The following is a 13477-nucleotide window of genomic DNA, read 5'->3' on the forward strand; positions in this document are numbered from 1 at the left end:
CTACGCATTCCGTGGAACATGCCCTACACGCCTAGAGTTGACAACTGCACCCATGGATGACACGGCCCAGGGATGGCTGTACTGACAAACTACTGAGGGTGGTGGCTGGGGACACAGGGGCTTACGGGGGTGCCCAGCCTACAGATATCGCCCTGGCCTAGGGGGACCCACAGCCCTCCTCCCCCACCCAGACACCTCCACTGCGCGACAACAGAGTAGATAATGCTTGGACTCACCCCCTTGTGTCTGCTGTGCTGCCCTCACGCGCCCATCCAAATCAGGGTAGGCCACCGCCAGGATCCGGAACATCAGGGGGCTCAGTTGACGGCACGCACCCCGCCTACGTTGGGAGGCCATCCCCAGCAGAGACTCGGCGGTCTTCTTGGTCCCGCGGCGGATGTCCTCCCACCTCTTGCGGCAGTGGGTGCCCCGTCGATGGTGGACCCCCAGGGTCCGGACTTCCTTGGCGATGGCACGCCAAATCCCGATCTTCTCATGGGCGCGGACCTATGTGACACGTACAGGGAGGGAGAAATACCACGTTCAAGTTTGTCAGCATTTTCCTTGCCAGTGGCCCAACGCCCCCCATCCCCGCCAGGCCCCCCGCCATGCCCCCCGCCAGGCCCAACATGCCCCCCATCCCCGCCAGGCCCCCCGCCATGCCCAACATGCCCCCATCCCCGCCAGGCCCCCCGCCATGCCCCCCGCCAGGCCCAACATGCCCCCCATCCCCGCCATGCCCCCCGCCATGCCCAACATGCCCCCCATCCCCGCCATGCCCCCCGCCATGCCCCCCGCCAGGCCCAACATGCCCCCCATCCCCGCCAGGCCCCCCGCCAGGCCCCCAAGCCAGCCAGTGGCCCCAAATCCAGATTGAATTAAACTCACTTGTTGGTCTGGAGGACCGTAGAGTAGCGCATACTGGGGGAGGACCCCATCCACAAGTTTCTCCAACTCCTCTCCAGTGAAGGCAGGGGCCCTTTCCCCAGGTGCAGCAGCCATTGTCCCTTCCAGACCGAGGTCACAGCAACACTTGCAGTATAGGTCCTCTCCTGTGAAAGTTCAAGTCGCAAGTGGATAAGTAGATAGAAAATGGCGGTCACGTCCGCGGCGGTGCGTACCGCGGCGGTGCGTCCCGCCACCGCCGGCGCCCTTCGCCATTGGCTCCTGAAACCCATAGGCTTCAATGTTAACCAATGCGGCTTGGCGCCGCGGTCTTCGCCCGCCGCCCGCCGCGGTGTGCCACGCCAGCGCATTGACCTCACATCCCATTGTCACACTTCACAGGTCAGGCAGCCGCCATTTCCAGGGCCCACATGGCTCAATTTCAACTGCGTCACACAGGCCTAGGCCTTGCATAGCCACTCAGACACGCCATTCACTGCATAGAGAATCGTTTACTGTGCTAGCTGTGAGTACGTACCTGTGGGTTGCTTGACTGTGTGCTCCATGTTGTCCTTCCTAGGCACCGTCCGCTGGGTTGGGCGAGGAGACGGATGAATCCTCCCGTGTACCGACCGCTGGTGGACCTGTCGACAATGGAAGAACGCCACATTATCCTGACCTACCGTCTTAACCGTGCCACTATCCATGAACTGTGTGCCCAGCTGGAGCCCGACCTGATGTCCCCCATCCGCCAACCCACAGGGATTCCCCCTCTGGTGCAGGTCATGTCAGTACTCCATTTCTTGGCAAGTGGGTCATTTCAGACAACCGTGGGAATTGCTTCTGGGATGTCTCAGCCCATGTTTTCGAAGGTGTTATCCAGAGTGTTGTCTGCCCTGATGAAATCCGTGAGGAGCTACATCATTTTCCCTGAGGTGGGCGAATAGGCTACAGTGAAGGGTGATTTCTACGCCCTTGGACATATTCCCAACGTAATTGGTGCCATTGATGGGACCCATGTGGCTTTGGTTCCCCCAAGAGACAGGGAGCAGGTGTACAGGAACAGAAAAAATTACCATTCAATGAACATCCAGGTGGTGTGTTTGGCTGACCAGTACATCTCGCATGTAAATGCCAAATTCCCAGGGTCAGTGCATGACGCCTACATCCTCAGGAATAGCAGCATCCCTTACATGATGGAACAGCTACAGAGACACCGTGTATGGCTAGTGGGGGACTCTGGGTACCCCAACCTGTCGTGGCTACTGACCCCAGTAAGGAATCCCCGGACCAGGGCAGAGGAACGGTACAATGAGGCCCATGGGCGTACTAGGAGGGTGATCGAACGCACCTTTGGCCTCCTAAAGGCCAGGTTTAGGTGCCTGCATATGACAGGTGGATCCCTAATGTACTCACCTAAGAAGGTGTGTCACATCATCGTGGCCTGCTGCATGCTTCACAACCTGGCTTTGCGCCGCCAGGTGCCTTTCCTGCAGGAGGATGGTCGAGACGGTGGTGTTGTGGCAGCGGTGGAACCTGAGGAGAGTGACGAGGAGGAAGACAACGGGGCTGAAACAGACAACAGGGACAGAATCATTGAACAGTACTTCCAATAGGACACAGGTAACATTTCAAAGATAATTTAGTAAATGTTAACTACTCTCCTGCATCTCTGCTGCCTGTCTATTTGCCCCAGTGTATGATGACTGAGTTTTGGCTTTTCCCTCCCTATTTCAGATCTGGGGTCCCCACTACGAGTCCTGTGCTTCGTTTCCCCATGGACTACAGCTTTGTGGCAGCTGTTTGTTGACTTCACCATGTACAAGGACATATTTGCACTGTCATGTCAATTACAATATATTGAAATCACAGCCAGACTCCAGATATTTTGGTGCAAAATAGGTGTTTATTTAAGTGCTCAAAATGGGATGGGTGGTTTCAAGTGGGTGGGGGCTATGGTGAAGGAATGTCCATGGCAGAGTCCAGAGTAACAGTCACACAGGTGCATTGTCCAGAGGCCTGTGGAGAGATGGAGCATGGGCAGTTCAAGGATGGACAGGGTGACAATGTGGGACAGTGGGATGACATCAGGTGGTATCCATTGCTGGCGGGGGTCTTGACATCCTACTCTGTCTTCTTGCGAGATCTCAGGGCCCTCTTGCGGGGTGGTTCTTCTCCTGCAGGAGGTGGGGGTCTGGTGGGCTGCTGCTGTGCGGGGGCCTCCTGTCCACTAGCGCCGGCGGAGGTGGTTGGCTGTTCTTGGTCCAGGCTAGTGGCAGGGGCCCTTGGGTGTTGTTGAGTGTCCGCCCTGGTGTTGACGAGGTCCTGCAGCAGCCCTACCATGGTAACCAGGGTGGTGTTGATGGCTCTGATGTCCTCCCTGTACCCCCGATAGTGTTCCTCCTGCAGTACCTGGATCTCCTGGAACCGGGCCAGTACCGTCGCCATCGTCTCCTGGGAGCGGTTGTATGCTCCCATGATGGTGGTGAGGACCTCGTGGAGAGTGGGTTCCCTGGGCCTCTCCTCCCCCCCCTGTCGCACAGCTGCCCTCCGAGTTGCCCTGTTTCCCTGGGCCTCTGCCCCCTGGCCGGTGTGCCCACTACCACTGCCCGCAGGTCCATGTTGTTGTTGGGGTGGTGGGTTATCCTGGGTGCCCTGTAGTGGTAGACACACCGCAGATTGACGCGCCCTGGAGACAGAGGCATGGGCCCGCTGGGTGGGAGCTGTGCTGGTGTTCCCAGAGGGGTTTGGGTCTGTAGTGGCCTGTGCCTGTGTGAGGGGAACCGACTGTCCAGAGGTCCCCGATGGTCCGGGCTGGTCATCGGTGTCCAGGTCGACAGAGCTGCTGTCATCGCTGACGGCCTCTTGGGTGGGGGGTGTGGAGAATTCTGGCCCCTCCGCCGCGGTGTGTTGACGGTCGGGTCCTGCAGGGGTATAGAGGTATGGTTATAGTTTCAATGTGTGGCATATGGGTGTATCTATGGGTTCTCGTGTCCCCAAGTGCTGGCATTCGTGTGTGGGGGCTTTGGTGAGGGTGGCTTGTGGGGGGGATGTGTATATGCATTGGGCATGCTTTGGTGATGGGTGTCCATGCTTAGTGGACGCATGCAGGCCTAGGTTTTGGGATGTGTGGGTTGTGATGGTGAGACATTGGCGGGGAATAGGTGTGCTGGGGGTGGGGGTGAGGATGGTGGTGGGGGTGAGGATGGTGGTGGGGGTGAGGGTGGGGGTGAGGATGGGGGTGGGGGTGAGGGTGGGGTTCGAGGATGGGGGTGAGGGTTGGGGCATGATTTGGCATGCAGGTGGGGGGGAAGCAGTATTGAAGCTTCAACTTACCAGTATCCATTCCTCCGCCGACTCCTGCGAGGCCGTCAGGATGCAGGATGTTCAAGACTTCCTCCTCCCATGATGTGAATTGTGGGGGTTGAGGTGGGGGTCCTCCGCCAGTCTTCTGCACGGCGATGTTGTGCCTGGATACCATGGAACGCACCTTCCCCCGTAGGTCGTTCCATCGCTTCCTGATGTCTTCCCGATTTCTGGGGTGCTGTCCCACTGCGTTGACCCTGTCGACAATCCTCTGCCATAGCTCCGTCCTCCGGGCAATGCTGGTGTATTGTATCTGTGTGCCGAACAGCTGGGGCTCTACCCGAACGATTTCCTCCACCATGACCCTGAGTTCTTCGTCTGTGAAGCGGGGTTGTCTTTGGGGTGCCATGGGGTGGTGTGTATGATGTGTGGGGTGGAGTATGTGTATTTAAGTGAGTTGAGTGTGGTGGTGTGTGTTGTTTTGTGTGTGGATAGTGTGTGGGTGATGGTGTTGAGTGGCTGTGGCTGTTAGTTTGTGGATGCTGGTGTCTCGCTCTGGCCTTCTTTCAGAATTTTTTAGCGTAGGGGTTTGTGGGTGATGTGGGTGGGTGTTTTATATTGTATTGTGTGTGTGGGAGTGGTGTGTGTATGTGTATCAGGTGTGTGGGATTCAAATCGTCCAATGTGGCTGAGTTTTGTTCGTTTGTGTGTATTCTGACCGCGGCGGTGTGTCCCGCCAATGGAATACCGCGTTTGAATGACCGCCGCGTGGATTCGTGGGTCGTAATGGCATGGGCGTATTTCTGTTGGCGTGACGGTGGAGGTTTTGTCACCTCCACTTTTCCGCCGACCGCTGGTCTGGCGGTCTGTTGTGGCGGTCGGATTTTCGGAGGTTTGCCTTCTGCGGGTCAGAATGACCGTGGCGGGTTTCCGCGACCGCGGCGGGATTATGGAGGATTTCTGACCGGCGGTAGGCGCCTTTTACCGCCGAGGTCAGAATGACCACCTTGGCCTTCTATCTGGACAGCAAACATAGTATGGACACTCAAATTAATAAGGTGTTGGCTAATTGATTTGGGTGGCTTAAATGGTAGCATGAAATTATTGGGCTCCTTTCAGTTTCTACTCAGAAAAACCGTTGCACATGCACTGATTACTTTACTGTTGGGTTATGGGAATGTCTTAAATTTGGGAGCCTCAGTTTGAACAGAATGCTGCTACCAAACTCTTATGCCCTGTTCCTCGGCATGTTTCAGTGTCAGTCCGTCTGCGTAAGCTTCATTGATTGACTATTGAGAAACGGGTCAAGTTTAACGCATTGTGCTTTATACACAGGGCTACGGCTCTTAATGCCCTTAAGTGTCCAACCAGCTTGGTGAACCCATATGTTCCTAACCGTCTCCTATGCTCACGTAGCTTGGGTCTCGCAGTCATCACTCGGCGAGGTGGGGGATGTTCCTTTAAATACTTAGGACCCAAATTATGGAGTGTGCTTCCTCCCAGAGTAAGAACCGCTATCTCGTTAGAGCTCTTTCAAAAGAAGGTGAAGACCTAGTTATTCCAGATTTTGACAGTGCTGCTCTAGTCTGTTTGCGCTAGCGCTGGAAAGCGCTGTTTGGGCAGCTGTGCACTTCATAAATATAATTCAATTATTCATATTCTGGTGCCTACTATTGTGCATCATGATGGATATGGAACTTTCCCTATTGTTGTTCCACCTATACTTTTTGTTAGAACTTTGGGGATCCCACAGACAAATGGATACTCTTCAAACCAAAGAAAATAACTTCTTCAGACACATAGCCAGACTGGGGAGGGGCACACCAATGCTCCCCCTCAGACTGGACCTGGGTCTACACAGTATCAAAGACATAGCATATCTAAGACCACTCCTGTACTGGGTCAGACTATGGAAAACGGATGAACTCGAACCCTACAGGGCAGCAGTTAAAGAACTACTGCCACCTCGTCATGGATGGGAAAAAGTACGGTGGCTTAGGGAGATGAAAGCAGCATGGACCAAACTGAGTCTATCCCATTATTGGGAGAATCCCGAGATGATTCCTGGCAATGCTAAACGCCTGATCAAAGACCACTATTGGGAAAAGATCTATGAGGAATCCCTCGGCTCAAATAGTTCAGGTCGGCTGACAGCAGAGTTCCTGCTGGTAAAGCATGTTCCTCTGTCTGAAAGCTTCCTGGACCTCCCTATACCAGCCCACGCTCGCTCCTTATAACTCCAACTTAGGTACGGAACATTGGCAGTCAACAGTTTCACGGCCGGCTGGTCGACTAACAGTTCTCCATCGGACAAATGTATAAACTGTCACCTATGTAAGGAAACTTATGAACACGTTCTATTTTTTTGCCCTCTGTATAAATGTCCTCGAGGGAAGTGGATTACCCCTCTGTGCAGAACACTGCCCTCGCCATCTCGCAATAGTGTACTCAGAATATGTAAATATGATACTTCCATACTGACAGTGTGCTCTGTTTCCAAATATTTGGCAGCAGCATGGAAAATTCGCAGCAGGATTATTTCAGATCCCAATCCATCAGTTGAAGAGCGGTCTAGCAGCCAGTAAACCAGCATTCGATCATATTAGTCTGGGACTCTAAGGAAAACCGAGACCTATCATGGATATTAGATTGTATCCCCGAGTATGCTGTTTAGTGGGTTACCACAACTATATAATTTTATAAATGCTAAGTTATATCCTATTCTGACCAATCTATTTAATAGAACTGACCAATCATGGGTACCATTCCTTATGGCCCGACCTCTTAACTTTCTTTTTTTTTAATCTGTGCTATTTTCTGGAGTTTTAATGTGTGATTTTATATAGTGATTGGTCTTAGAACAGTTTTTATCTTTTTAATAATCGATTAGATTGGTTCTAGAACAGTTTTTATCTTTTTAATAATTGATTAGTATTATTTTAGTGTCCAGCATTATGTACAGGGCAAGATCCGGAGACCACCCTGAGTATTCTTCTTTTTACAACTATTTATGGAAATATTTTAGCTATACGACCCCTTCTTATCCTTTCTTTTACTATACATTGGTTTATGGTTTTTATTTCTATGTATGTATGTTTACTTTTAAAAATGGCCTAAATTTGGACCGAATAAACTATTGATTGATTGATTGATACTTTTTGTGTGTTGCAACCTAATGAATATTAATCTAAATTTTAAGGACTTCCCATTCCTAACTCCCCCACTCCACCCTTGATATTATGAAGTGCTTGTGGCCATTTTAACTCAATTTAACTACCTTGAGGTAGTGGGCATATCTGGGAATACTGTTCTAGCTCAGCTCTCACGTTCCGGGCAGATCCAACAAACACTGAATTACACAGGATTCAGTCCTCCCCATTCGCCATGTAGTTTGTCACTAGTATAGGTCACTTTTGCAGGATTCAGACAGCACAGAGCAATCTTAAAGTGTGACCCGCCACATAGAACAATCACACCATGCCCCCCTCCGACAATTTAATTTTAAGTCATTTATGTGAGGATTCATATCACAATTTCTCATTCTCAGCATTCTCTGGGATTTCTACCATGGCTAGATTGTATCATTAAAATCTTCTTGGTGCTGTAGTGTTTTAGTAACTAGATCAGACATAAAAAATATCTAGTACTGGATAACTAAACTCTTTTGCCAGTTTAACAGAATTTTGTACAAGCTAATATCATTAAAACTATGGCGGTCATTAGGACCCTGGCGATCTTAAAACACAGGAGGGGCTGGCGGTCCCAATCCGCCAGGGCAGCGCTGCAAGCAGCGCCACCGTGGGGATTACGACCCCCCTCTCTGCCAGTGGTTACTTGGCGGTCGCACCGTCAGGTAAAGGCTGGCGGAGACTATGAGCAGGGTGCCTCAGGGGAGTCCATGCACTGCCCATGCACTTGGCACGGGCAGTACAGGGCCCCCGGTCATCACAGTTGCAATGTTCACTGCTTTGCAGATAGTGAACATCGCAACAGGTACTGTTGCACCCTACACACTACAGCATTGCTTCCGCTCTATGACCAGGGACGATGCTTAGGCTGTTTCCCGCTGGTGTTTCCGCCTGCTGACCCAGCGGGAAACTCCTAATGGAGCCACAGGAAGGCGGCCACCAAAGTCATAATCGACCCCTACGTGTTGTAGTCAGAATTGGACGTTCCCGGACATGTGGATGAGATGGTATTTCACACTGTGGCCTTTTTCAAGGCAAACACTCAAATGTACGCTGCAATTCATTACATAATTAATGCAACCACGCCTATATAACATATAACGAGGGTGTTAAATCACCTTGAAATGCTGATGGTAGGAGAACGATCAAAGACCCGTGTTAGGCATTTATAGCGCTTGTAACAAGAAAGATGTTGAAAATGAGTGTAGTTAGCTCAACTTTATCAAATTCAAGCCTTGCCAAACTAATGCCTTTATTTAATTGCATTAATCACTTCCAAGGCTTTCTACTTTGCCTTTGAGACTACAAACGGTTTCCTAGTATTTTAGTCCCATAAGGTTAATCCTGCTGTGACTTTATTGCTGTTGAAGTCATTGACTCCAGGTTTATACCCAGGAGCTGGAGATCTCTGCTTTCCTCTGGCAGATCCAGTAAAAACTGGTGATACAACGTCCGGATACAATGGAGCTGCTCTGCACCGTTCCACACCGGTCTCCATCAGCAGGGCCTGTAACACGGAAACTGTAGAAACAGGGACATTCATGTGAGAAAGTGGCTGCCAATAATAAGGCATATTTTTTTATTAGAAAACATTGTGCTGACAGACGTTCAATGTAATAAATACTTTAGTGGACATTTTCCTTAAAAAGGATTATACCTAGGGATTCCTTATGATATGAATACATGGAAATGTGTTGCTCTAAAATGGGTTATGCTCCAAATTGCAAAACGTAAACTCCGGATCTGATTTTCTTCGTTGTGGTCGAACTAGTTATATATATATCTTCAATAAGTGGTAGATACAGCTATTCCCCTTTCATGTCAATAAATCAGCGCAAAACTCCTGCGAGTAATCTGCAAATAAATGAGTGATAAAATGAGGGGTTTTCAACATGGACAATACAGTATGGACACTTGCAAAACTAGGATGTAGAAACTCAAACAGAAATAATATTTTCACAAGGAGTTGTCAATCGATTTACAAATGTATTTAAGTACATACAAAATAAAAAACAAACTTGGTTTTGCTTCAGTGGCACCCCTAAATGGGATGTTTACCGGGGGACATGAAAGAGGCTAAAGATCAAACTGGTGGAGCCACCTAGAATAGACAATTGTTAAGTTTGCGTGCATGTGTTTTATATAAACATACCTCCCTGGGGGAGGGGGCAACGGGAATGTGGGGTTAAGGGCAGTGCCTGGCCCTAGGCCAGGCCCTGCGGCCAATCCCATGCTGTGCACAGCAATGGACAAAAAAACCACTGAAATTCACCAGATATAGCTATCCCATGTAACTATAACCCGTGTCCTAAATCATGTGTAACTTGCTCCTGCACCATGCGCTGCTTGTACCCTCACATATTACAGCACTCGTGACATGTTTAATAACAGCACTGAAAACATCCCTAATGACCTCTGACTTTACATCAATGACAACACTACGCATGGCAAGGGTGAGTGTGGACCAGTGGTCGACACTCTCACTACCTCCTCAGTGCATCTGGCAGCCACTGGCCAATACTGGGGAGGCATATAAAGGCCCTTCTGGTGCAGGGCACCAGAGGGATTCCCGTATTATTTTTCAAACCCAGGCTGCTTGGGAAGGATTTCCAGAGTATCCTGAGTCTTTTCTTTTTTGTTTAGTGCAATGCCTATCAGGTAGCAGGGTACACTGACGTCACTACACTAAAGTGAAAGCAAAATGAGGCCCATATTGGAACAGTCTTTCTGCCCCACTGGGGAGTTGGTGGGGTAATTACCCCTCTCTGACCCTGGGGGGACAGAAAGCCTAATAGACACCAGGGTCCATTTAAAAAAAAACATAGGGGTTTGGATTTCCCACTATGGACATGGGGATGCCCTTACTCCCTCAAAACTAAGGTAGCAGTCTTTATGCCCCCCCAGAGGGCAGATGGGGTTATTACCACTGGGTGGAGCAGAAGGCCCACTAGACACTAGGGAATGTATTTTTTTTAAATATATGGGGGGACTGCCTACCATGGGCATGTCCATGCCACCACCCCGGCAAGACATAAAGGGCTGGTTTTAGAGTTTGGCTGATGGGGTTACTTCATCATAAACATGACAGATTTCCTGTCCACCATATTACAATCCCATTAGATCCTATGGGAATCATAATATCGCAGATGGGATTTCTTTCACGTTTATGATGGAGTAATCCATCTGCCAAACTCTGTCAGGCCATAATCTTTATGCCCCCCCACCCCGGGCCTGACCTGTAAGGCTGAAAGCTCAAGAGACAGCAGGGTCTATTTTTAAAATAAATATAGGGGTGGGGGCAGCCCACTATGGGCAGGACCAAGCCATCAACCCCCAAAAATCAATGGTGACAGTATTTCTGCCCCCTCCGGAGGGCAGATCGGGGGGATTACCCCCAATCTGGCCCACCACTTTTGGGGTGGCAGAAAGCCCACTACACCCCAGGGAATATTTTGCTTTTGTTTTTCAAAAAAATATAGGAGATGGAGGCTGCTCACCATGGGCCTGGTAATTCTATCACCCCAATAGGAATCTAGACAGTCTTTATGAACTGGCTTAATTATCTCAATTTTCACTTCCCAGGGGGCAGAAAGTCATTAAACAGCAGAGACTACATTTGCGTAGTATTTTTTGGTGGGGAGCGGACCTCCTGGGGTTTCTACCCCTGCTATACTCCACCTTGTGGCCTACTTGAAATTCTGCTCCTCGGAGGGTGGATAGGGGTATTCACCCTCAATCTGCCTCGTAGTGGGCAGAAAGCCTACCAAAAACCAGGGGGCTTATTTATGAGGCCCTAGCCGCACACTGCACCACTGGAGCGTAATTATTTTTTATACTGCGGTGGCACAGTGTGCCAACCCATGTTTACAAGGCCATGCAAAGCCACTGTGCATGGCTTTTCATGGCCTTGTAAATATGGACCTCTTTCATGCATAATACTGCGTGAAAAGGGTGTTCCATGGGTGTTGCTTAGGGTGTTCTCACGCAAAACCCATGGAACACGAAGGAATTTGATGCATTCACAGATTTACAAGTCTGGGAATGCTTCAGATTCCTATGCCACCTCAGCGATGGCGTAATAATTACGCAACAGAGAGAAATATCTTAATTTCTCCCCATTTTTTCCTCCTTCATTCATTCTGCACCATCCATAGAAAGGGAAAACACCTCTTGTGATTGGTTTTGTGCAGGAAGGTACACCTTCCTGCACAAAAACAACCACCCCCACAACGAATGCACCCTTGCACCATGGTGTCAGGAGTCAGCAATGTGTGCGCCTGCGAAGGGGGAGAGGACAGAAATGCACTATATCGTTTAGATTCAGTGCATTTCTGCCCTTTCCTGGTGGCACAGGGTGGCGCAGCAAAGAACGTGCTGCACCACAAGCCTCGTAAATGAGGCACCCGGCATTTTAAAATGGAGACAAAACAAATATAAGGAGGGTGCGGACTACCTTGGTGTCCAGCCATAACCCTCCCCAGAGGGGGAAACATTGTCTTTCTCCCCTAGGAGCAGGTAGGGGGTCTATTTTTCTCAAAAGTTAGCTATATTTTGCATACTTTCTCCATCCCCTCCAAGGAAATCCACAAGCACCGGTGACTTTTGGAAACCCTACGATGTTGGTAAAAAGGAGGACATAAATTTGGCCTAGATATCTTATGTGGGAAAAAAATATAGAGCCCTAAGAGAGAACTACCCGAAATAACCTTTAAAGGGTTCAGTACGGGGGGAGGGTCCACAGCAGTTATGGAGATAATAACTTGGGCACCATTTGAGGAATATGCACAAAACTTTGCAAACACAAAGTTTATCCACTTGAGCCTTTTTGTAGGATGTTTCAAAACGATCCATCAAACAGAGGCCAAAAAAAGGGTGGCGATCCTAATACTGCAGTTTCTTCTGTTTATTCACATAGGAAAGCAAGACCTCCAGTAAAGAAAAAGACAGAAGTGCACCAAATTTGACAAAAGTAAAAACTCTACTAAGAAAGCCTGCTTTCTTTTATTTGGTGTAAATCTGTTCTGCCATTGTTTGTGAATTTAGCATCTAAAAAAGATGCTCAGGTGAGCACAAAGTAGATAAACCTGGTAAAAAGTTAGATACCTGGACCGTAGGTGTCCAGATGTGCTCTGATTAGTCCATTCAAAGTGGACGGGCAGATTCGGATTGGCTCATCACAACAAGGAAAATATGTTGTGGTGACCATTACAGGAATCGGGGACTTGGTTCCTGAGTCCTGAAAATAAATTAAAGACTCCTTAAGAGGGAAAGCTGGGTGCACTCAAACCCCCAGGGCCATATGTAGAGGCCCCAAATGCCATTGTTCAGACAATAAAGTATGTGCTGGGATGCCACATCCCCTAGACACACAGCCAAAGGCCTTGCACAGCAGGGGGTTGCCGCTCACTGGGCCTTCAGCGCCTCTGGAGAATTAGGTAGAAGCTTGCCTATGGTCATAAGCAGTGCATGACTGGGTCGAAGTTATGGTTACTACACTAAAGTAAAACAGTTGAATTTCAGTGTTTGTCTATTTTAAATGTTAGGTCTTATATCATTTCAACACCTAATTACCATGCCCTGGGTACCTAAGTACCATTTACTAGAGAGTGATAGTGGCAGCTTAAGGTGTTTCCAATTACCTTCACAATGTATTAGGGATAGAACACTGGCACTGGGAACCTGGTTAGCAGGATCCCAGTGCACTCCATTCCAAGTTGCATCCAGAAACCAGGCAAAAAGTGTGTGTGGGGGGGTACTGCAACAAAGTGCCAGTTTCCCAAACAACACTCCCCCAGCCCACAGGCCAAGAGACTCAGACAATATCTTGTAGAGGCTTCCTACTCTGTCAGGTAAGGAAGAGAAGGGAAACAGACTGGTGAACTGACCCACCTCAACAGCTATAGGACCCAATCTGAAATATCTTACACCTGTACCACCAGTTGCTGCACTTTTCCTTTCTGTCTTGGGGGTCCACCTCTGCTATTCCTATCTTAGCAAGGGCAACCCCAACCCCTAGCTTACCCAAAAAGGCTACCCATAACTGGAGTAACCCCACCATGACCAACAGGGGCAGGGGGCCTAACTTACTATTTGGTATC

The 13477-nt window shown here is 49.5% G+C and overlaps 1 protein-coding gene across 3 annotated transcripts in view; it reads right to left on the bottom strand.

Annotated features, from left to right (window-relative positions):
* Positions 1 to 8596: 8596 nt before the first annotated feature.
* LOC138247175 (killer cell lectin-like receptor subfamily B member 1B allele A) overlaps positions 8597 to 13477 on the bottom strand; it is a 221326-nt gene continuing 216445 nt past the window's right edge. For 2 of the 3 annotated variants that reach the window (XM_069201920.1, XM_069201919.1), the window contains one exon: positions 8597 to 8900. In XM_069201920.1, coding sequence (XP_069058021.1) covers positions 8765 to 8900 — 136 coding nt within the window. In that variant the 3' untranslated portion in view covers positions 8597 to 8764. The remainder of the gene's footprint in view (positions 8901 to 13477) is intronic. The other variant, XM_069201918.1, reaches the window with a different exon arrangement.

The sequence above is a fragment of the Pleurodeles waltl genome, chromosome 7 (genome assembly GCF_031143425.1).
Source record: "Pleurodeles waltl isolate 20211129_DDA chromosome 7, aPleWal1.hap1.20221129, whole genome shotgun sequence".
Taxonomy (NCBI): Eukaryota; Metazoa; Chordata; class Amphibia; order Caudata; family Salamandridae; genus Pleurodeles; species Pleurodeles waltl.